At 33.9% G+C, this 25,769-nt stretch overlaps 2 protein-coding genes across 3 annotated transcripts in view; both read left to right on the plus strand.

Annotated features, from left to right (window-relative positions):
- The first annotated feature begins 1,375 nt into the window (after positions 1-1,375).
- Positions 1,376-15,217, plus strand: LOC110024093 (beta-glucuronosyltransferase GlcAT14A-like). The gene is made up of 4 exons (XM_020723837.1): positions 1,376-2,123; positions 2,655-2,730; positions 2,892-3,007; positions 14,347-15,217. The coding sequence occupies exons 1-4, from the start codon at positions 1,541-1,543 to the stop codon at positions 14,859-14,861; spliced, it is 1,290 nt and encodes a 429-aa protein (XP_020579496.1). The 5' UTR covers positions 1,376-1,540; the 3' UTR covers positions 14,862-15,217.
- A 9,591-nt stretch (positions 15,218-24,808) lies between these two features.
- Positions 24,809-25,769, plus strand: part of LOC110024096 (putative L-ascorbate peroxidase 6) — a 56,064-nt gene continuing 55,103 nt past the window's right edge. Inside the window, exons 1-2 of one of the 2 annotated variants that reach the window (XM_020723843.1) lie at positions 24,809-24,852; positions 24,912-25,174. In XM_020723843.1, coding sequence (XP_020579502.1) covers positions 24,952-25,174 — 223 coding nt within the window. In that variant the 5' untranslated portion in view covers positions 24,809-24,852; positions 24,912-24,951. Of the gene's footprint in view, positions 24,853-24,872; positions 25,175-25,769 lie in introns of those variants that run through there. The other variant, XM_020723840.1, reaches the window with a different exon arrangement.

The raw sequence follows: 25,769 nt of genomic DNA on the forward strand, positions 1-25,769 counted from the left end.
TATATATATATATTTATATTTATATTTATATATTTACATACATTTAGTGCCACTAAAATAAATAAAAAAAGCATTTTCGAAATGTTAGAGTTATTTTGAATTTAAACATTTAAATATTATCACAAGATATGAATAATGTAATCTAAATATCATAAAATTAAAATTGCTTTAAGTGGATTGCTGCTAATACAAAATTTTTTAATTTATATAATATTTCTGAATTAGTTTATATATTAACATTGTTCTATAAATAGAACTTTTCGGCACTTTAGGAAAAAAATAAAAAAAATTATTATATTTTTGTCGAATCCCAAAATATTCTTCGGGTCACCCCAATGAATTTGGACGGTGAACAAAATTGGAAAAAAAAGGAGCAGAGAAATACAAACACAAATAGAATAAATTTTGTGTGAATAAATACAGTTGTCTTTTCTATATGAATGACTAAGTCATAGGAAAGTGTCATGTAAATTACATAATTGTACATCATTCAATGGGAATGTTAAAAATATTTATGAGTTATCACGCTTTTTCATTTTTATAATCGAATTGGATATATTTTGACCTTGTAATTGCTGCTGGAGTCGTTTTGTATCTATAATTGTCTTAGGCATTGTTTCATAGTTATAACTGTATGGCTTAGACATACGATATTTATTTGATCGGCCAAAAAATCATTCGACCAACTATACTATCTTCGACCGCCTTTTTCTGAGGAATCAATCATGAAGACTCATTATCCTCTGGGAGGATTATTACATTAGACAATGACACATTACCACAATCTGCTCGGCAGCCTATCTTTTTTCGATGAATCTATATAAGAAGAGCAATTGTTAAGCGGCTGTTGTTTTGGCGAATATCATTTGTGTAAGTTAGATTATTATCAATATCGGTTCATGACGCTCTTTGGTTAGATCTGACAACACTCAGTCGGCTCAAAGTTCGGCCTACTGGAGTGTTACTTAATTGCTCGACCTTTTGTTGCTTTCTTCGTGCAACCTATTAAATCTCCTTAAGATTTATGCAACCATATTTCACATGTACAATTTTGAAATGTCAATTTAACTCCTAATGTAAAAAACTAATAAAATGTTTTTTATTTATTTTTAAAGTATAAATAAATAAATAAATAAATAAATATATATATAATAATAATCAACGACGACTAATGCTAGAAGTAAGATTTAAATAAACATTTAAATAGATCATAAGACCAACGCCACACCTAAATTATAATATATCAGCTGTAGAATGCTACATCATTATTATAATCTAAAGAAATTATTTTGTTTTGTAGGTGAACCGAAGAAAATGATCGACGCAAGCAGCCATTAATAATATGTAAGGTTCGATGTACTTACACCAACCATAAGTGAACGCGTGTCCACTTTTCTCTTCTCCCTCTTCAATTGCTGAACACGACTGAAATTTCCCTTTGATTTCTCCTCTCTCTCTCTCGCAGCAAAGCTGAAGCCAAGAAACCCTCGCCGGCGGCGTGATCACCCGCCGCCGCGCCAAAACAAGGCTGCTAGCGTCCATGGAGACGAAGCCAGCGCCGCAGCAGCGGCGTTGGCTTGTTCCACTCCTCGCCTCTCTTCTTCTCTGCTCCCTCCTTATATCCGTTGCTCTCTTCTCTTCCTCACCGTCATTCTCGCATCGTACTCTGCTGTTTCTGTCTCTTTCCCAGATCCGCTCCAGCTTCCATGGTGGGAACGCCCTATTCGTCGAGTCTAAGCTTCAGTTGCCGCCGCTTTTGTCTAGACCAGCGAACGCTGTGCCTCGCCTAGCTTACCTTATATCTGGCTCGGCCGGTGACGGCGGGAGCTTGAGACGGACTTTAAAGGCGCTGTATCATCCGGCAAATAGATATGTTGTGCATCTTGATCTCGAAGCTTCGCCGGTCGAGAGGATGGAGCTTGTTGTTGCTGTTAGGGATGATCGGATCTATTCGCGGGTTGGGAATGTGAGAGTGATTGAGCGGGCGAATTTGGTGACGTACAGGGGACCGACGATGGTGGCGAATACGCTTCACGCTGCTGCGATACTTCTAAAGGAGGGGGGAGATTGGGATTGGTTTATTAACCTGAGTGCCTCTGACTACCCCCTTGTTACGCAGGACGGTGAGGGTTTACTTTTTTGTTCTTGTAAGTTTGCAGTTGCTTTTTTTTTTGTTTTGAGAGATTCCCAAATTTGAGAGCTTTCTTCTTTTACTGTTGTGGTGGGGCAGGTTCAGTTCAACTCTTTCTTATTTTGAGGGAATTATTGCTAGCTAGTCGGTCTTTTTTAGGATTATGGTTTGGTGGGATGCGTGCTAGCTGAACTTGTCTGGAGCGTTGGTTTAGGATGGAATTGGGTTTCGATGTTCATGCTCTTTCTTTTTAGTAATGGATTTGGTTTCTGTTCTTGGAGGATACACTTAACCTGTGAATTAGATTGAGAAAGAAGTTCCTTATTACTCCAAGCATCTAGCAAAAAGTTTAGCAGCTCGTCATGCTTGGCATGTTTACACATGTTTTGGGTCAACTACATGAACTGGAGATTATTTAATCCAATTCGTTTTTGTTTCTTATTTGTCAGAGGTCTTGAATTTGATTGATGCCTTTGACTTATGAACCTTTTACTGAGAAGATCTGTCTCTACTTTGCTTCCAGATCTGCTCTACACGTTGTCAAGCTTACCACGGCAACTGAATTTTATTGAGCATACAAGTGACATTGGATGGAAAGAGTAAGATAATCTTTATGGCTTTAATTTTTTTTCCCCCCCATGTTTATAGTATCTGTTAAACTCCCGCAAGTGACATTGAAATTTTTTACTCTTTCTTTTTTATCCCCAATAACATGCAGTTATACCTTCTAAGAGTAAGTTGATTGATTTTTGTTGAACAGGTACCAGAGAGCCAAGCCTGTAATAATTGATCCTGGTCTCTACAGTTTGCACAAATCAGATGTCTTTTGGATTACTGAGAAAAGAAGCGTTGCCACTGCATACAAGCTCTTTACAGGTGAAGTTTCCATTTAATTTTTATTTGCACTTCTTTATTCTAAGCCTACAACATGGCGTCATATGCAAATAGTTCTCTTCAGAGTTTATTGTTTACTTTTATTGTTTATTGTAGTCGATGCTTCCATGGGAGAGACTTGGCTCTTATGTCAGCCCTATTGGCATGTTACTTGAATTATGAAAGTTCCTTTTTTCTTTCTGATTCAGCTTACTTATCAATGGTTTACACATGATAGTCATCAATATTCATTTGAAACATATAAAATACTTGCTTCTGATCTAAAGTCCAATTAATGTGCTATCTGAAGAATATCAATCCAACAGCAAAACGTAAATATTTCTGGATACATTGGCCATCACCTGTTTGCTAATGTACATTTTTTTAAATAAAATTTGATGATTTATTTACTAAACAGCAAAGGCTATTTATGGGCGTACAAGATGAAAGTATTAAAAGACAATAAACTTGGACTTTCCTAAAATATATACACTTCAAATATGATGTTTTCTGAATAATATTATTTTCAAATATGCATCTTATATTAACACTCCCTTTCATGCTGAAGCATATATGTATGTTAGCTTTAGCTTCTCATATAAGCGAAAAAATGTGCGAGAACCCTAACATTTGGTGAAGTTATCCGACGCTTGTTTTGAATTGGAAATGTGAGGATTAAGAATCTTCTTCAAAAGCATATCTTGTATGAAGAGAATCAACCTCCATGTGCTTCATTCTTTGATGAAACATGCGATTGTTGGCACCGTATATAGTTGCATAATTGTCACCATAGAGAATCACATGATCAGTTATTGCCTTATTGGAAAATAGAATTCTTCTATTAGAGCCTTCACACACTTCATTTCATATGTAGAATGAGCCAGAGCTTTGTATTCTTCTTCAGCATTTGATTTGGGTAGAATGGCTTGCTTTTTTCTCTTCTATGTGTCTAGATTTCCTCTCACAAAAAGGCCATGCCAAAAAATTAATTTTTTTGTTTTCAACATACTAAACATAGTGGTTTTTTGGAATACCGAGGGATGGCCAACCAATTTACATTTTTGTTGACTATGAAAAATTTCTTTCTCAACATCCACGGTCCGTTTTAATAAAGCATATTGCAATACTTCTAGATATGTCTTGAGAATAGATACAATGAACAAAGACATGACAAAATGATGATATGATATGGGTTGATATGGTCAAATATCATAAAAGAATGAATAGATGATTATAGTTTATCATTTCTCTTGTCTTAGTTTAATAAAAAGGTCAAAATCTAAAGGCATAGTGCCAGAGGAATCATTAGTTGAAGTAGATTGGATGATATGAGGTGTTGTAGGAGAAGTTGGTCAAGGTCTTGTGGAGTTAACCTTATAGAGCATGACAAGGAGCGTGTGAAGCAACTAGAAGAAGAGGATCAAATGATATTGGTTTAGAAACGGTGGTAGGAAAGAAATGGATATTAAATGGATATTCTCATGAATGGTGCATGAATGGTGATGACTAGGGGTGTAAACGAACCGAACACGAACAAACAAAGCTCGTGTTCGTGTTTGTTTGTTTGAAATTAATTGTGTTTCAAATAGGCTCGTGTTTGAAATTGTTTGTTAAAGGTGTTGTTCGTGTTCGGTTCGATTTGCTCGAAATATGTTCGAATTGTTCGAAATATTTGAATTGTTCGAATTATTCTAATTGTTCGATTTGTTCAAAATGTTCGAAATGTTTGAATTGTTCGAAAATATTAAGATGTGTTTGCATTATTTGTTTTGGTAAAGAGACAACAATTTAATTATTAATTCTCAATTTTTCAAAAGTAGTAAATAACATTTAAAACTGAATTAGAACTTCAACAAAAGCATTCTTTTATCATTACATCCAAATATTAAAGAAAACTGAATTAGAACTTCAACAAAAGCATTCTTTTTATCATTACATCCAAATATTAAAGAAAATAATCCTTTATAAAATTCTAATGACATTAATGATGACCAATTGAAGATTGGATAAATAACTCTTTTAATCATTACATGATTTACATCCAAACCGATGCAAAATTATTGACAAAACAAACTCCAACAATTTATTAGGCCTTCTGCATCAACTGCAAAGATAGGTACCATTGATCTCTCTTAAATCACTAGACCTTTCCCCACCATAGTGCAGAAAAACAGAAATATAACCTTTAAATTTTGTCTTTCGTCATCCCCATATGAATTGCATCAGACAAGATCCATAGAACTCCCAAACCAAAAAGATAGCCGGACCGGATTCGTCATATTCAGCCTTAGATATCCACATCTGTAGCAAATCAAAATAACACACAAAAAATGAGCACCAAGCATAAAAAAATATTGGGGCATTTACATACATGCCAACACAATTCTCATGTATTTACGTTTTTAACACCTAAACTTTAATATTTACATAAATACCACTTAAATCCTTAACATCATATAAAAAAAATACCACTATTACCATCTTCTTAAAAGTAAAGCACACATTTTTCATGAATTGGTTTATAATACCAAAGTATCATAAATGTGAATATTAAAACTTAAGGCGTTAGATATGTAAATACATAAGAAATGTGTGGCATAAATGTAAATTTCCCAAAGTTATTTAAGGATTAATCTTATTTTATTTGCTCTCTGGATTTTATTTTGGAATCCAAAGGGTTTTGAGCGAGCTAAAGATGAATCACAACAATCCATTTTCACATTTGAGTGACCCGAGCATACATAAAAATCAAATTTTAGTCAAATAAAACTACCTGCTGGAATGTGCTCAAAGAACTGCTTATATATATCCTCATCTTAAACTCCCTCGTAACATATGAATCAAAGCTTAAGCAAATCAAAATAAATAACAAAAATAGAATTTGTGCCTTGATATTCACCATTCGGAAAGTTAAAAAAAAATCAGTGTATGTGGATTAAATATCTTGTTGACACTTGAGACATTGTTATGGTACAGAAAACCACAGAATAGATAAATAGGTGATGAACATCATTATTAGCGTTAACTCACATTGGTTTTCAGAATTTTATGAGCCCTCGTTTTCCATTTGTTCCATGTATAACAGCATAAGTTATGGTAAACTACTAGTCACTTAAATGTATTGAGCTTAGTTTACACACAGAAATTTGGCAAAACTTCTTAAGATGGACCCAAAAAATACAGGTAAAGCTAATGATACAATATATTATGAATTACAAAATTATAGAAGAATAAAACTCAATACATTATATGACAAAATTTTGGAACACAGAACTTATTTGATTTTATGTTATGAAGATCTACTTCGAATGAGCTTTATGTGCTAAAACAATCGATGGAAAATAAGTTCATAAAGCCCACCTCTTATTTTTGAAAACAGCCATTGATTACTCACCTTGTGATAGCAACAGTGCTAATGACACATCTAATGTCAACTTAGTCCATAGACACTTTTAAAGGGAGATAAATTAAAATGATAATAAAGAATATCAAATAGAATAGTATTGCCAAATAAGGACTATCATGACAGTTTTAGTTGTTTTCAGAATCAAATAATGATTGGGAAGCTAGAGAAGATAAGCAGCAAAAAAAAAAAATGCTTTTCTTCTTCTTCATTGATACTTAATGAGGAAAGCAGATAGAAATTACCCACCCCTAGGACATGTAAGAAAAAAAAAAAAAGCATTGCACAGTCCTAAATACAGCAGTCCCAATAAGTGAGCCAAAGGCCAACAACAAGATTCTCATAAAAGGCAAGTTGTACCAAAGTAAGCCACCAAAAAATATATGAAAAATGAAATTCAAGGCATTAATTAAATTTGCTCAAATTTTCCCAAAAAAATAAATTTCAGGATTATTTTTGTGGAAATAGATTGAAGGCTCTAATTAAATAATAACCACAACAGAACAAATAATAGTCAATAGCCAACAATTAGAAGTCAATAGCCAAAGCCCCAAAAAAGCCAAAACAATCGCATATTAAGTTTTTTTTTTCTCCACTTGTTATCTGACATATTTTGCAATGAGGCCTTATGCATGCAATATCCAATTTTAAACTAGGCTAATTACATATTGCCTCAACCTTATAGCTCCCCAGCATAAAGGCCCAAGAGATAAACCACTCCAGCATTTCCAACAATAAATCTAAAATCTAGAATAAGATTTCAGAATATCAACTTGGTAAGAATGTCAACTTCATCACCACATCAACCAAATGAAGAAGCCAAGAAAATCAATAATGTACAACATTAAAACCGCTCCATCACCAACAACAACAAAGTCATAAACTGAAAGAAGTAGTTTTCTGACAATGAGCTTATGGGTCTGTTTGGGGCAGCTGCAGCTTATTGAATAATCTGTTGATAAACTGATTAAAAATAATCTGCTGATAAGTTAGGTACAATGGCTATTACAAATTTTTAATTTTTTGAAAAAGTCAAACCGTTGTCCAAAAGCTGCAACCGCACCTAGATAGGTGTGGTGTGAAAACGTTATTTTCAGCGTTTTGAAAACACATAAGCTGTCAAAATGCAGTTTACCCAAACAGGTCATGTGTGTTTTCAAAACGTCATCGCACCAAATAAGCTGCCCCAAACATGCCCTAATTTGCAAGCAGGAGATGATATCGGAAGACATGCGCGTCAAAGCATTTAAGCCTGCAAATTTCAACCGCATAGATACCAAAAACTCAAAATACCTTGCAATGGCATGACTATTCTCTCTACTTATATGTTGTTATTATCAAACCATCGACAGTTTGACACATGGAGGCATAGATTACCCTCAAAGGCACAGGAAATAAACAAGTTATTCGAATGAAATTTATTTTCAAACCTTTTACCCTCAAAGGCACAGGAAATAAACAAGTTATTCCAATGAAATTTATTTTCAAACCTTCTGACATTAATGAAGGAGATATAAAATAAGTTGGACTATAGCAATCTTAAATTAAAAATGTCAAATGAGACATTCAATTTGGACACATAAAAAAAATCCATCCAGTTCCCAACCATCATTAACAATTAAAATTTTAAAACAAGTTGACACATTTAGTGCTTGGTATAGCTAACAAACATCAGAAAAAAATTCAACCAGTTCCGAACCATTGGCACATGCTGCAATCTCTATCATATAAAAAAAAAAAACTCACAAGAGCAACAATGTTCTCGAAGTATGGTTACTCTGTGCAACAACCAATTCATCGATGATAGTTCTATCATTGCACTAATCCATACCAACCGCGCTGGCAACACAAATAGTCAAATGCCCAAAAGAGTTAAAAGGTGCAAAACAGTAGTATTTGGCTTATACAAAAGTTAAAAAAAGTGGCATTTTTTACTAAACCATAATATTAAGGATGACACCATAATAAATTTTGATATTGAGGCAATATGCAAGATCTCACTCCCAAAAGCTTCAAAAATTAGGTTTCAGTAAATAAAAAACTAAATAAATCTGAAAATTTTTTTATATATAACTATTTTAAATTATTTAATATTTTGAACAATAACGAATCAAACACATTACTATTCGTGTTTAGTTCGTTTAACAAACCAAATGAAGATCTCACTCCCAAAAGCTTCAAAAATTAGGTTTTAGTAAATCGAAAACTAAATAAATCTGAAAAAAAATTTAAGAAATTTTATACTGAGAGACAAATCTGAAGATAAATATGAAATATTAAGGAAATTATGCTCAGAGATCAGAGATGACAGCTCTGTAGCCTTAAAATCAACCAAGCAATAATATCGAGCAACTAAGCAAATAAGCAATAGTACCAAGCAGGCATGGAGACAAACCGTAGCCGACTTGAAGATAAATAGGAGTAGAGATTAGAAAGACGACAAACCCTAAACTCTCGCAGTCGGGGCGAAAACTTTTCATGATTTTGAGAGGAGAAGGAGAAGGCTCGGAAGAGGGAGATGCGGTCGAACTTCGACTGTTTGAGAGGGGAACGGGGAGGCGAGGCGAGTAGGGTTTTTAGAATAAGGCTTTTAGGGTTTTCTTTTATTATATAGTATAGTATATTAATTAAAATATTATAATATTTATATTAGTATAACTAATACTAATATATTATTATTATTATTATTATTAATTTATTATATATTATAATTTGTAGGATTTAATTATTTAAATATAAAATTTTATAATATATAATTATTTTTTAAATATCTTAATTTTTTTATATATAACTATTTTAAATTATTTAATATTTTGAACAATAACGAATCAAACACATTACTATTCGTGTTTAGTTTGTTTAACAAACCAAATGAAAAATTTGTTCGTGTTCATCTCGTTTGCTTATCGAACGAATCGAACACGAACTCTCTCACGAACCGAACACGAATTGTTCGCGAACAACGAGCTTTTTTGACAACCCTAGTGATGGCAGCTTAAATGTACAATTACTTGGTAAGGGCATCATAATGTTTATACCCTTGTTGAGTTTGGGAGTTTCTAAGAAATATATAAGTTGGAAAGGAAGCGTTTATTATGCGGATGGAAACCATGAATAAGGAAAAAACAGCCCAACACCTATGGAGTGGGAGAAAAAATAAATAAATAAAAAAAAATAAAAGAATTTTGTTCTATGATTAGTCTTTGAAAAGTTTAAAGGGATAGGATTAATAAGATTACAAATAATATCGCATTTCCCTTAAACTAGTGAGGGACATTTATGTGAAATAAAGTGTCCTGTCAACATTTAAGAGATGTTAATTTTTATGTTCTGTAATTTTATTCTACTGAGACATAAAAGGATTTGTAGTTTGCTGAAGAAAGCAACATTTAAGCAAAATTTATGACATTGGGTTTCCATGTATTTTCAAGCATTATAATGCCTAAAATTTTGATGAAAGTAGAAATTTGAACTTTAATATTTTGATATAACTTGAAAAAATGGTTAACTAATCGATATTTTCTCAAATTTACCCAAATAATTTAAGAATGCACCTCAATAACTGCTACTATTATTAAAACACTAAGCGAGCCAAAATAGGCTCAAAACCCTAAATATCATAGTGAATTAATTCAGAAGGAGACAAAGATTGGTTGTAAATGTTGGGAATGACAGATGATGATATTCACCTAATTTAGAAGCAGAACATTCAAATTTTGAATGAAGGAAAGTGACAAATTCCTAAAGTCAAGCACAAGGAGGATGGTTCAATCAATAGCGCCAATGATAATGAGTAATAGCTTTGGGGATGATAGAATAATTGTCAAAGTTGAGTCCTGTAAAAATAATGGTTTGGATAAAATCTTACAGACAATTGTAGGTGATAGTAAGATAATATTCATAGTATATCACTTAAAATTTTGGCATATATAACACATCCATAAGAATATGGTTTTATGAAGGATGCATGGTGCCTTTTTCAAAATCGAGGATGAGTCATTAGCCATGATGATAGATTGCAAATAAGACATGCGAAGAAAGTAATTGACTATTGCCTGTCATGTGGGAAGATGCTCCTAAATGTAAAAACATGAACACATATTCACCTCTAGGGATGATTACAAAGCCAGAACAAGAAGAGGGCAATAAGCAATAGTTACTTGTGAATACTGCATGATATATAATCAAAAGATAATAGTATTTTTCTCAAAAGTGCTCATGAGGATGATTGTTGTCACTGTAATGCAAAGCACATGTTAAAGAGATTTATATGATGAAAACCACCATTTAACTCTAAGTGGTGCCAATGGTAGATATGACTTTTGACACAAGAAGAGCAAAAATAGAAATGATTATACTGTTAGAAGAGGAACACAATTTAGAAGAAGCTCTAATCATAGAGATGAAGAGTTCAGCCCTTGATTCTTCATGTTGTGGGGATAGGTTACGAGATTGAAAGTAGGCACTGACATGGGTAGGAGGTAAGATTATAACAACTAGGATGCCTATATTGTAAATCAGGAGGGTGAGCATACACAATAGAGGGCATGCATGTGATATTATGGGCGGTGTATAGCTTATGGCATCAACAGAATAGCTCAACAACATGGAGAGAGGATGGTAGCAAGCAATTACGTGGATCTGAGTAGGTATATGAGATGTTAATTCTGTAGGGGAGCTTGGTATATATGTTTGCATGATGAGACACAACAAGGCCAGTGGCATTGCAAGCGGAATGCTGGGCAAGCACTTGCATGCGGGATAGTGATTGTCGTGCGAGTAATAGCGAAAGGCAAGTAGTGTTTGTGGGAGGTGATGGATGAGAAGAAGCAATTGAGAGAGCGAGGGTGTGCATTGATCAAATTGTGAAGAAAGTGTAGTACTTGAGGCATGGGAGAAATTCCATGCACCGCAAGGAAAATAATATGCACGATCAAAACAAGGGAGGCAAGCAATGTGAAAGGCAATCAATGCAATTTGAAGGTGGTGCTGGTTTGCAGGCATGAGGGTGACCGTGGGAAAGACAATTGTTAGCGATTGTGATACATGTGTATGTGAGTGGCAAACATAGCCTTTATGCCATATTGTGGGAAGAGTTAGATGATTTTATTCATTGAATAATAAGACTATTAATAGGCTTTACAAATGAATACATTATGAAAAAAATAAATGAAACTATCTAGGGAGAACAAATGTATATTTACCACAATAGATTCATAATATAACCACGCCTTTATAGCATTTCCACATAAGCATAATGCACTCACAATGCTGATAATAGTAATGAAAAGTATAAAGAACAATGCTTAAGAATCCCCATTTCCTGGTTATCTTCTCAAAAGTTATTGTATTTTGGTAGCATTAGTTCCTCTGAACATAGAAATGCGCTAGATCGTAACCATATCTGTCACCAGCTGTGAAAACTATCATATCTGAGATGCTACACTAATTAAGCTTAAAGGTTTTTGTGGTATTGTGGTTTTGGACCAGGTTTAAAGTGTTGGGTATATTGTCTTTGGGCCCTTTACACATAAAGTATAATTAACTCGTATTTTGCACTATTGGTGAGATTAAAGGCTGCCCCAGGAGAGTTTTCAGTGAAAAATGTCGAGTAAAATTTGCTAATTTTTTTTTATGAATTTTGTTGCATTTTTGGTCATATGCTGATGTTCACTTAGGCTTTCTTCTAAAATCAACTTGCGCAAGATTGAAAAACTTCATCTAAGCTCGTGGTTGGCTGTTAACTGGGTGAAAGAAAAAGATGATGAATTCTCTCACTCGTGATTGCTTCCTGTCAAGCAAAATTTATTTGGTTTTCTAAATATCCGTACACTCATGCTTCTTAATACCCATAAATATGCATTTTTTTACATTGTGATTAATGGTGTAGTTACAGAATTGCAATCTTCTCACTCTAAATTGCGTAAAATTTTTGTTAGGGGACTAGAGTATTTTCATGAACTGCATGGAAATTACCAAGCTTCTAGCTCATAGACGATCTACAAAAGCTTTTTTGCTTATTTTTCAACTAAAAGAAAAGCTGTTTTGTATGTACTTTAGACTGAAAAAAAGTAACAAACTTTGCACCAATAATTTTTCAGGCATCTCAACGTGTCTTGCTTGTTTGTTTTGGTTAGGCCTTTTGTGTAAAAATTTCTCGAAGCTACCAGCCACTCTATTTTTGGATTCATTTTTATCTTTACATTTTTCACTTTTTTATTTTCGCATTTCTTTGCTTACTCTCTACTCCATGCTACGAGAATATTTTCTTTATAGAAACACATTTGGTATTTATGGCTTTTATCCCTTCTTATTCTTTCATTTAAACATTTGAAACTAAAAGAAATTTTTACGTCTTCTTATTCTTTCATTTAAACATTTGAAACTAAAATAAATTTTTACGTGCTTATAGAAGTTTCCTCTAGGCAGATAACATTACAATATTATATTTTATGAACTACATGACTTTTGTCCTTCAGTTTATATTAGCTTTACTAGAACATACTACGGATAGTTTGAGTTCGGTAAAGCGATGGGACTCCATAATTGTTGTGTATTTAGCCATCCGTGGCTATTTTGCCATACTTAAACTTACTGTAATCTGATGCGAACTCTTTGTACCAAATACTATTGTGCCTAATACGGTATGCTCGCAGCATATGCTGTGCCAATAGTCTTTGTGTACAGGTCTTAACCATTTGGGACTGAAGCACTAATTTATCATCCATGAATGGCATACAAATAAGTGCTGTAACAGTTTGAACTGTCTTTCAATGAGATATTGTTTGCTTTGTTTTAATGCCTCTCGGTTTTGTCGCATTGGGGTTTAGGGTTGAGGGTAATGTGGAGTTAAAATGACTTCTGTTGCATCAAACCTCGGGTGTAGGATCAGATGAAGTCGTAAAATGTGGGCGTGTTTATGTTGTAAACATATTTGATGTTCTATCAACTGGATTTCTGGTCTCAACAAATTGCTATAGCTCTCAAACTTAAACTATGTCTGGGCTCAAAAGAAGTAAAATTTGGAACAATTTCAGTTCTGTTTATTTTTATTTGCAACGATTCATTTGGATTTTTTGTGCGCTTTCCATACTTTCTCGATTAGATCTTCATTGAATATGAACATAACTGTGCGAAACCTACTGCCATGGATGAACATCCAAACAGATAGATTAGTGATGCAATTTCTTGTTGTCTTGCTTGTGCATATTTTGCAAGAAATGCTGATGCTTCAAGTTTTTCATGTATATCCCTCTTGCCACCCACAGTTGGAAGCGTGCACTCCACGTGTCTCGATAGCATCTCACCTCACTTGAATCATACGCACCACTTTTTCTTTTCCCTATATATGCATCCATGCACAAGGGGCATAAGCTACAGGGGTATTTACATATCATCAGATGTTTGACCATTAATGTGACCAAACCATCTAAGACGATTCTCTCTAATATTATATGCAATTGAAGCTACAACAACCCTTTCACGGATAGATTTATTTCGCATTTTGTCTCCAAGTTTCAAGCCACTCAATCCACGGTCCACCTAAGCATTTGCACCTCAGCAACACTTAACTTTGTTTTATTCCTCTCTTTAAAAGGCCAAGATTCTGCGCCATAAAGCATCACAGGTCTCACCACCCTCTTATAAAATTTTCCTTTAAGTCTCAGCAGTACTTTATAAAAGTTTTGGTGTTAGAAATTTGAATAAATAAGAATAAGGCTGCCAATATGGAGAAGAATTGTAGTGTCCATCTGAAATGGTATGTCCCCATTGATAATTTATCAATTTGTAACATGCAGATAAGGTCATTCTATTCTTTCGGCCAGCAAATAATTTATTTACTCTTTAAATCATGTTGAGGGTTCTTTCCGCGCAATCTCATAATTCGAACTGGAGGATCAGCCAAATCATAAAATCGTCCTTTCCTTTTTATCATCAGGTTCTGCTTGGATGATGCTTTCCCATCAGTTCATTGAGTTCTGCATATGGGGATGGGACAATCTTCCTCGTACCGTTCTGATGTACTACGCAAATTTCCTCTCATCCCCTGAAGGCTATTTTCACACCGTCATTTGTAATGCACCGAACTTTCGCAACACGACTGTCAACCACGACCTGCATTATATTTCGTGGGACAATCCTCCAAAACAGCACCCACATTTCCTTACCACCGACGACTTCTCTCAAATGGTCCTAAGCAATGCTCCCTTTGCGAGGAAATTTCCGAGGGACGATCCTGTGCTTGACAAGATTGATAAGGAGCTACTGAGTCGCGATGCGGTGGATGGGTTCGTGCATGGAGGGTGGTTCGATCGTGTGAATGGCACGAATGATTCGATTTACTTTGCGTCGAGTGTGAAAGACCTCAGACCTGGGCCAGGTGCTGAGAGAATTAAGCGCCTTATAATGGGTTTGCTTACAGCTGAAGGTTTTGATGAGAAGCATTGTATATGAAAAAGTGCAAAGATGGTTGTCGGTTTGTGCTATCCTGTGACTGGAGGAGCTCCAAACCTATTTCAGAGGATGTGATGGCACTGAGAAGAGCCCAACTGGTGATGTGATTACAACTCCGGGGCTACTTTAAAATGAGGTTGTCTTTTAGCAGACTTACAGACATCCACAACTACTTTCTTCTGAAGTTTTTTGGGCTGAAACTGAGGATTACAGGGTTTGCTAAAGTGCCAAATGCTGTTTATCAACAATAATTGGCTCTATGTTGTATTTGTAGCTTTACATCTAGATTTACGAACTCGCTGTATCGATATGAACAAAGCAAAATTACATGATTATGCTTTTTTGTATCTCTAGAATTATGGTTGTCATTGGTTCTGTGGAGTTTCCTCGTATTCCAGTTTAGATTAGGTGCTTGGACATCAAACTAAGTTTTTTTTAGCGGCATTTACATATGTTCAACCCAATTCTTATGTATTTACATATCACAGACTTTTTTTTATAGTTGTACCGCCCAATTCTTTCATATTACATAAAAATGCACCACTGTTATAAATTTTAAAAAGTGAAGTATACCTTTTCATGCATGGATAAGGTGGGGTGTAGATATGTAAATATACATAGGAATTGAGTGATATGTATGCAAATCTTCCATTTTTTTCATACCACATAATTCTTAATCTAACTCCTAAACATTACTTTTTATATTTATAGGGCCTAAATCTTTCATATTACATAAAAGTACCTTAATATTAACTTTTAATAAGTGAAGTAAACCTTTTTCATACATGGGTGGGTAAGGTGGCATGTATGTAAAAATTAAAGTTTAGTTGTTAGATATGTAAATTTACAGGAATTGAGTTGTGTATGTAAATCTTCCTTGTTTTTTTTTAATAGCAAACTGTAGTCATTAGAGTGAAGATGATAGGCTCATAAGGTGGGTTCTATTGACATATTTTCTGAAGTAATAACTGTTAAATGGCTTTGGATAAAAATAGATGAAGATATTTTTTTGCAACTTCTTTGGGACCTAACTTTGCTGCTGAGGACGCTCCCTACTGAGCTCTCGGTTGGGAGAAAAGTTTTCACAAGGAGTCTGAATGCAGCTCTGCACGTGGACTCCAATACGTGTGCTACACTAGGCCCACCTCAAAAAATATTAAAGTGAAACAACGAAAGTTATTGGAGCTGTTCACCTAGCAGTGTTATTGGGTGTTATTTGGGGGTTATTGGAGGATTATTGCGACGTTATTGGAGTTAATAGCCCAATAACCTCCCAAAAACTCCCCAATAACCCCGAAATAACACCAAAAAAATATTAAAGTGGAACAGAGGTTATTGCCCAATAACCCCGAAATAACACCAAAAAAATATTAAAGTGGAACAGAGGTTATTTGAGCGGAACTGTGGAGGTTATTTGAGGAAGAATTGAGAAAAAAAGCTTTTTGCGCTTGAAGGTTATACATAATAAAAGAAAACTTATATAATTAATTACAGCATATTGTTATTGCTTTGAGGGTTGTGTTTTATGATGGTTTGAAATAAATATGTGAATTTTGAAATATTTTTATATTTGGTTTGAATTATATCAAATGCAAAGTATTTGCATTTGAAGTTTGTAATATCTTAGAAAATCTATTTTTGATTAATTTATAATTCACTCAAACTAGATGAGTTTTAAATGCGGGAAATCATAGAGTATGCCTTGTCAATCATAAAACTAAATCTATTGTTCCTGCCATGTTGATCCCTGACTTCAGCTTGGTCAAATAGAACGAATAAGAGCGGGAGAGAGAGAGAGGGAAATCATAGAGTATGCCTTGTCAATCATAAAACCAAATCTATTGTTCCTGCCATGTTGATCCTCTGACTTCAGCTTGGTCAAATAGAACGAATAAGAGGGGGGAGAGAGAGAGGGGGAAATCTGCAAGGAATCGGTGGCTTGGGCAAGAGGGTTTTGTGATGCCCTAGCCCTTGCTCTTAAATAGGGCAAATGTGGTTGTGGCTTAAGGTGGCGAGGTGAGGTCGGAAGAAAAGAAAATTTGAAGGAAAAGAAAGCAGGTTGTGTTTGAATCTAGAAGGCGACAAAGTTTGATCACGTGATTCATGCTATGTGGGAGTGACGAAAAGAAGAGAAAAATGCAAGATTTTTGTTAGTGGCTCAATAACATAGAAAGAAAAGAAATATTTTTGGGTCTTACAGACTATCCCCTTTAAGTGAATTTGATCCACAAATCCATATCTTAGCTTTGGAATAGTTTGGTGTACTTCATAATCATCTTTTCTTCAATCTCTCAAGTTGATTTTTGCACTTACTAGTTTTTTTAAAATGACTCTGAGAAAAGGAGTAAAGGGCTGCAAACCTATTGAGCTTCACGCTCCAAGAAGTGCTCTTATCTTTTTTCATAACTCAGGTCTTCTTGAATCACCAACGACTCGTACTTGATGATGTGAAAGTTATTATGCATGTAACACCGAAGTAGAGAGATGTGGAAGCCATTGTGTACTCCTATAAGCCTTGGAGGAAGAGCCAAATAATATGCAACTTTGCCAACATTTTTTATCACCCCAAAAGAACCAATGAAGCGAGACCAAAGCTTTCCAATATGGCCAAATCTCGTAACTCCATGTATAAGTGAAATCTTTAGAAAAAAACATAATCTCCAATCTTGAATTCAAGCAACCTATGCTAGGGATTGAATTATTTTTTTTGATGAGCCTAGAAACACTTAGTCAATCTCAAATCCTACGAATCTTCTTTGTTGCTCGATCAACTATTTGAGGTACAAATTCTTTCACCAACCTCAAACCAAAACATGGGAGATATGCACTTTCTGCCATAGATTTCCTCGTACGACTTATTGTCGATGTGAGCATGAAAGTTGCTATTATAAGCAAACTCAACCACTGGAATATAATCCTCCCAAACTACATTTGAAGTTCAAAATGCACGAAATTAAAAAGTTTTCTAAGGTATGTATTTTCCTCTTCAATTGTATGTTTATCTAATAATGAAATGTAACATTGAAGTCCAATCTTGTGCCTGTAGCTTCTTACACTCGCTTCCATAGTATGAAAGCAAATATTTCATGCTAATCTGATACAATGATGATTAGAATTTCATGCAGCTGAATGTTGTTATCTATGTAGATCTTGGCTAAGTTCTCAACTAACTAAGTCTGCTTGATTGACAAAAAAAAAAGCTTAGTTAGCTTATCAACCACAACCTAAATAACATCATATCCTTACTTTGATTTCGGCAAGGTAACAATGAAATTTGTTGCAATCTACTCCAATTTTCACTCTAGAATGGGAAGGGGCTGCAATAAACAACAAAGTCTCTAATATTCCGCCTTAACCATATGACAGGTAAAATATTTGGTCTTAAACTCAGCTATGTCTATCTTCATAATCAACCACCAAAACAACTTATTGATGTCTCATTACATATTAATACTTTTCGGATGAGCACAATACAAAGTAGAGCGCACCTCATAGAGTATTTCTTGTCGAAGTCTTTAATGATCTAGAACACATAGACAATCCTGAAATCTTAAAGTTTCATCTTGATCAATATTGAACTTAGGCTTTGGCTCATTATGAGATTGCTCTCTAAGTTGTATTAAGTTTACATCCCTCATCTAAGCAACACGAACATGATACAAAAGCATATGTTGAACTGACATAATGGTAATAATCAGGGCAAACACCAAATAACTCTTAAGTTTCAAAAAACTCAGCCCACGAGCATCAAACCATTCAAACTTAATAGCCTTTTGAGTTAGTCTTGATATAGATGCAACAATATTAGAAAAAAAACTTACAAAAAAGTTTCAATAACAACCAGCTAAACCAAAGAAAAAATAAATCTTTATAAGTGTTCGATATTGTCTAATCCATTATTTCCATATTCTTTACAGGATCCACATAAATTCCAGCTCTACTAACAACATGCCTTAGAAATGCTATTTTTCAAAACCAAAATTCACACATAGAGAATTTGAAATAAAGCTTGGTCTCTTGAAGAGTATTCAATGTTACTCTTAGATGTTGAGCATGTTTTTCTTCATTCTTTGAGTAAACCAAAATATCATCCAAGAAAACAATGACATATCAATTCAAGTAAGATTTGAAGGCTCTATCTATCAAATCCATAAAGGCAATAGATGTATTATTCAAACTAAATGACATCATCAAGACTTCATAATGCTCATATCAAGATGAGTATACAATCTTCAGAATGTCTCCACCATTGATTGATCTTCATATGATGGTAGCCAGAGCATAGACCAATCTTGAAAAACATACAATACCCTTAATGTTGATCGAACATATCATCTATAGGAGGCAGTGGGTAATTGTTATTCATAATTACCTTATTTAGTTCTCTATAGTCAATGCACAATCTCATGTTCCCATCTTTCTTTTTCACAAACAAAAATGATCCTCCTCAATGGGAAATGTTGGGTCAAAAAAATTCTTTATCAAACAATTCTTATGATTTAAATTTGAGCTACTAGAGTTCAATAGTGGCCATCTAATATGATGCTTTAGAAATTGGAGTAGTTCATAAAAGTATGTTTATAGTGAACTCAATCTTACAATCCGTTGTTAAGCCAAATAATCTTTAGAAATTATATCAAATAATTCTCAAACCATTGGAAAGATATCTTATTTAATACTGAATTGGTTGGAATCTATCACATGAGATAGATAACCAAAAAACTTATTGGAGATTAACTTGTAAGCCTTAATTGTTAATCTATAATAATATGATATGTAGATAGCTTGTCCATACCCAATATTGCATCAAACTTCATTGGTGGAAATATTATGAGTGCAACATGCATAGGCATGTTATTAATAATAATGTCATAACCATGAATGCACCAAACGACAGTAACAGATGAGTTATATGACATAATAATTGATAAATGTGACTACAATGAAAAATTGATGTAAATTTATTTGACATGAATGAATGAAATACCCCAGAGTCAAACAATACTCTTATTGATTGCTTTAAAATAAAGATAATACATTTCACCATATCAAGAGCTTTGTGGGTATTTGGTATTGTTAGTATTGTTGGTATTGTGACGTAGGAGGACTTGAGATTGTTGAAGTGGAATCACCTATCTAATTTGTTTTGGAGCTTGAGATTGTTGAGTCTGATACTGCATTGTTGAATGATGTTGATATATCAGAGGAGGCTTTGGGTATTGTTAGTAGTGTTTTTTTGTGATGTAGGAGAACTTGACTACTACAGTTGGGACACCATCACTTACTGTGGCTACTGTGGAGATTGAAAATAATTCTGCTTTGTTTAACCCTTCACATGATGCTTATGATATTGACCTTTATTAGATTTCCAACACTTATTCTTGTGTTGATACTTATAATTATTCTCCTGGGTGATTGTCACTTGTAATTGACCTAAAACTTTGAGGGGACAATCCTTGGCTTTATGGCCAATACTATAACAGTTAAAAAATTTCAGTTGGTCTATTTCTCAGGTCAATGTCAATGAGGCAAAGGGCACAAAAAATTGTTTTGGTTTCTTTGTCCCGCAATGTGGGCGCATCAGGCTCTTTGGTCTTAGCCATTTATTACTATGATAGCAAAAACAAACATCCATAAATAAGAGCATGCTGAAGCAATCCAACTTTATATGTCTCTTGGAAGTGGTATGAGCAATAAATTATATTAGATATCCATAATATTCTACCACAACATTTTTTTGGGGCTATCTTATGTAATTATTTATTTCAAATAATGTGTGTGTGATTGCAAAAATATTTTTCTTAGCATAAATTTGAAACTGGTACGCTTGATCATGCTCAGACAATCCACAACTACATATGTTTCCTAGAAGTGAGTATAAAAATGATGACACAGATGATGCTGCTATTTCTCACAATATTTTCTCATTATATGCCTCAAAAGGTATCAATAAATATGCATAATTTGCTATCACGGTAATTGTCTAATCAAAAGCTTTGAAAAACATGTACTCATGAGTATGCTTAGACAGACCACATATACATTGTTTCCTAGCAGTGAGTCTAAAAATGATAACAAACATGGTTTATTGCTCTTTCTTACAATATTTTCTCGTTTGCATGCTCAAACAGTTCATTTTCTTACAATATTTTCTCGTTTGCATGCTCAAACAATTCATAGCTACAACTAGCAGTGAGCATAAAACTGATAACAAAGATGGTTTGTTGCCCATTCTTATAATATTTTCTCATTATACACCCCAAGGGGTATCAGTAGCTATGCATTAAATGATCTTATTGTTGTATTATTGTAGTCTTTTTATGAAATTATTGAGGTTTTATCATGATGTTATGTTACCACTCAAATAACACCTCAATAATGCCGCGAAACACGACTCAAATAGACCACAACTACATATGTTTCCTAGCAGTGAGCATAAAAATGATGACAAATATGATATGTTGCCCTTTCTTATAATATTTTCTCATTATATGCCCCAAGGGTATTGGTACATATGCATAATATGTCATCACAATAATTTTTTGAGGCTATCTACTTCACTGCCTTACTTCAGAGAGTGTGTGTATGATTGAAAATATATGTTTTTCTAAGCCTATCATTTGCAATTCAGTTAGCATGAGCATGCACAAACATACCACAACTACATATGTTTCCTTGCAGAGAGCATAAAAATGATGACAAAGATTTGTTGCCATTTATTACAATATGTCTTAAGAGATATTAGTATCTATGCATAATATGTCATCACAATAACTTTCTTAAGCTATTTATTTCATTGTCTCACTTCAGTGAATGTGCGTGTGATTGAAAAATATGATTTTCTAAGCCTAACATATGAAATTCAGTTTGCATGAGCATCGCAAATAGACCACATCTACATATGTTTCCTAGCAGTGAGCATAGAAATGATGACAAAGATGATCTGTTGCCATTTCTTACAAAATTTTCTCATTATATGCCCTAAGGGGTATTAATAACTGTGCATAATATGCCATCGTAGTAATTTTTTGTGGTTATCTATTTCACTGCCTCACTCAGAGTGTGTGTGTATGTGTGTGATTGAAAAATATGGTTTTTAAGCAAACCATTTGCAATTTGATTTGCATGAGCATGTGAAAATAGACCACAACTACATATGTTTCCTAGCAGTGAGCATAAAAATGATGACAAAGATGATATGTTGTTCATTTTTACAATATTTTCTCATTATATGCCCTAAGGGATATCAGTAGTAATGCATAATATGTCATCACATTAATTTTTTGAGGTGATCTATTTCACTACCTTACTTTCAGAGTGTGTGTGTGTGATTGAAAAATATGCTTTTATAAGCATAACATTTACAATTCGATTTGCTTGAGCATGCTAAAATAGACCACAACTACATATGTTTTCAGCGGTGAGCATAAAAATGAGGACAAAGATGATCTATTTCCATTTGTTACAATTTTTTCTCATTATATGCCTCAAGGGATATCAGTAGTTATGCATAATATGTCATCAAAGTATTTTTTGAGGCTATCTATTTCACTGTCTCACTTCAGAGTGTGTGTACGTGAATGAAAAATATGCTAAACGACGATACCATAAATATGAATGAAAAATTTGCTATACGATGCAAATCCACAAGAAACAAAATTTTTTTAAAGAGAATATAAAGAAAGGTGATACCAAAAGAAGATGGTGTCCGGAAACATGGGTTAGGACAAATGAATCAGAAGCTCCGCAAGGAAGGTAAGGGCAAAATTAAAACGTAGGGTGAAATCCAAGGGCAAGTGCGTAAAATATCGGAGAAGAAATGCGGGCCGCGGGGTAGAACTCGTGACCTGCATTTTGTTAAACGGTATGACCACCGTGAGCAAAACACTGCCTAAACAACGCAGATTAATGACCCCATGTCACGCCAAGCGAAAACTGCCAGCCAAAATGGGCCCTAAGTCGACAAGATGAAGTCGAAAGAAAAGAAAATCGAAAGAAAATGAAAGTAGAGCACACTTGAATCAGGAAGACAACAAAGGCTGAATCATTTTTTTTTAAATAAGTTGGCTCACAAGCTAACAAGTTTAGTCGGGGCTGGCTTGAGCTCGACTTGTTAGCTCATCAAGCTAAACTCACGAGCTACTTAGCGAGTTGAGTTAGAGCCGACTCATGTGCTTACTTGGTTGACTTGGCTCAATTATACCCATACTGTACAATAGTTGTGAACATTTCTCAATTGTTTCACTTATAAAAAGAGCATTCACCTAAATTAGGAAAGTTTTTCTCTGCATAGTTGATGAATATCTTTCATTTGCCTTGCAAGCAATTTTATCAAAGGCCATCATTTGTTTCCAAAAGGATGTACCAGATGGTAATACAAGAATTATATGAAAAGATGTACACTTACTAAAGACATAATAGTTGAGAGTATAGTTTTTGGCAATGAGGTCTCATTTTCGAATAGTGCATATTGCCTTTTATGTTCATGCTTCCCCAAAAAAAGAATTAGATAAAAGAAATTACCACGTGAGTGGTGAAATCATAGATTAAGTGATTAATTCTTTCATATTATGTAAATGCTATTCAAGATTATTTCAATATAACCTGCTGTCAATTGTAATTTAGTTAAGCCGTCGATTAATATGAGACATTTAGGCTTCATTTGAAGTAGTTTTTTTTTTTTAAGACATCCGCAGAAAGTAAAGAACGATTTAATAACAAAAATGGTGAAAAATTACCGCTCCTGTGAAACAACTCTCGAAACATTGAGGAAATTCTGTTTCACCAATTAAAATTTGTTTAATGCGTATACATTCACTGCAATGTATTGGGGCTTCACAATATTCTAAAACTAAACCTTGAAATGAAGTTGAAATATTTCATGATCAATTAATAAAAATTGAATTATGAATTAATGTTTAATTGATTTAATAGAATTTTGCTCATCTATTAATTTAGTGTATAATTTATCAATAATTATGTAATTACTCTCATTAAAACCTAAGTTGATTGTGAAAAAAATTGATAAATAGTTAATAATTAATCGACATAGTTTAAAACTAAGAAAAAATAAATCATTATTAACTAATTTTAATAAATACATTATTAATATATAATTCTAAATTTATATTTGATTTAGCAGACATAAATTCTAAAATAAAATTTTCAGATAAATCTTATATGATGTAACCAAATTCAAGCTCTTATATACCAAATAAATTGTTAAGTGCGTTACAAATGTTACAAATATTCTACTAACTTTCTTTATATTTATATATATAATACTTAAAATTTACTTTTTACATTAAATTATGTATAGATAATGACATGGGTGCAAAAATTAAAATTTTAGTTTTAGAAAGGCAAATATGTAGGAATCTTCATTTCTTTAATTTAACCAGAATTTAGTAAATCTCGTATCTATTCTTCTGGGTCGAACTTGGAAGAAAAAAATTATTACATCAGTACTACACACTAAGGGTAACGTGCATAGCCAATGAAATCACGCCACGACACCTCAAGCGACAGGAACAAAAAAACGGCGTGGTAACACAAAGAATATTTCCTCCCGTGTTATTCATGTGTTATTGTGTGTTATTCCTGTGTTACTGATGTGTTATTGTGTTATTATAAAACCAAGAATATTCTGAGGATACAATAACACATGAATAACACACAATAACACTAGAATAACACGGGGAATATTCCCGACAGAAAAAAACGATGCGATAACACGAGGAATATTCTCCCCCGTGTTATTCATGTGTTATTATGTGTTATTGATGTGTTATTGTGCTATTATAACACCAGAAATATTTCCATGATACAATAACACATGAATAATACACAATAACACATAAATAATAAGGAGGAAATATTTTCCGTGTTATTGAGTCTTTTTTTTTTATTTTTTTTTTTATTTTTTATGTTGAGTGGGGTGTCCTGGATTGATTTACTCTAAGTGCTTGCTTAGTACAGGTAATATTTTTTCTTCTTTAATTTAACCAGAATTTAGTAAATCTCGTATTTTTCCTATTCTTCTGGGTCGAACTCGGAAGAACACCAGATTCGGAAGCTTGAATCGTCGGCGATGTTGACGACATCTTCCCTACCACTCCTTTCCCATCAGCATCAGCAGCCTTTACAGTTGCCCCCTTCAGTCTCGCACCCATTGTCCTCCCCCCAGTCCTCATCGTGCCTAGTCATCGCCACGCGATATAGCCCTAGCCTTACACGGCATTGCCCTAGTATTCGGCATGAGAACTTCTACCATCACCTCTCAGACTCTTCATTGGGGTGTTACGGGAATTCCGGTAAGCTGACATTATATATATTTCTTTAGGAATTTAGCGCTCTTTGCTTTTGTATATTATAATTTGTTTACTTCCGAACTAATCACTGCTTTATAAAGTTTAACGGAGGGGATATCACTCGCCTGCATGCTAGTGCTTTAATTTTCAATTCATGTTTTGATTTTTTTGGTTTTGCTTTTGTTTTAAATTTGGTAGAAGCAGATAAGTAAATGTATGTTTGTCAATCATATTTACTTATGGTCATTGAAGTTTAAAAGTGTAAACGATTTGATTGTCCGGCAGACGAGGCAGCGTGAGACAATCATACCGCTCAAAGGTTTAAAATTGGATAGGGATTTAGATGTGATGAGAAAGCAAACATAGAGGAGATAAGAGCGCAATCAACAATGAATTCAAGATTTAGAGTGGTTAGAATTGAATGAATAAATGAACTTTGGAGCCTACTCTCATGGTGCACAAATTTGAATCAAGTATAAGATTAATGTGTCCCTCCCTTGGAGCCGAGATGACAAACAAAGAAAGGGCAGAGTATTATAATAGATGAGGTTTATTGTTCCCATAGCGAAGCATGTGGTATTATTGATTTTTCTGTTTG

The sequence above is a fragment of the Phalaenopsis equestris genome, unplaced genomic scaffold (assembly GCF_001263595.1).
Source record: "Phalaenopsis equestris unplaced genomic scaffold, ASM126359v1 Scaffold000246, whole genome shotgun sequence".
Taxonomy (NCBI): domain Eukaryota; kingdom Viridiplantae; phylum Streptophyta; class Magnoliopsida; order Asparagales; family Orchidaceae; genus Phalaenopsis; species Phalaenopsis equestris.

What these genes read in the sequence shown, in the direction of transcription:
- LOC110024093 (XM_020723837.1), top strand. Translation starts at nt 1,541, where the DNA reads ATGGAGACGAAGCCAGCGCCGCAGCAGCGGCGTTGGCTTGTTCCACTC. An exon ending in CCCCCTTGTTACGCAGGACG is followed by an intron (nt 2,124 to 2,654) that starts GTGAGGGTTTAC and finishes CTTTGCTTCCAG; the next exon opens with ATCTGCTCTACACGTTGTCA. An exon ending in AGTGACATTGGATGGAAAGA is followed by an intron (nt 2,731 to 2,891) that starts GTAAGATAATCT and finishes TTTGTTGAACAG; the next exon opens with GTACCAGAGAGCCAAGCCTG.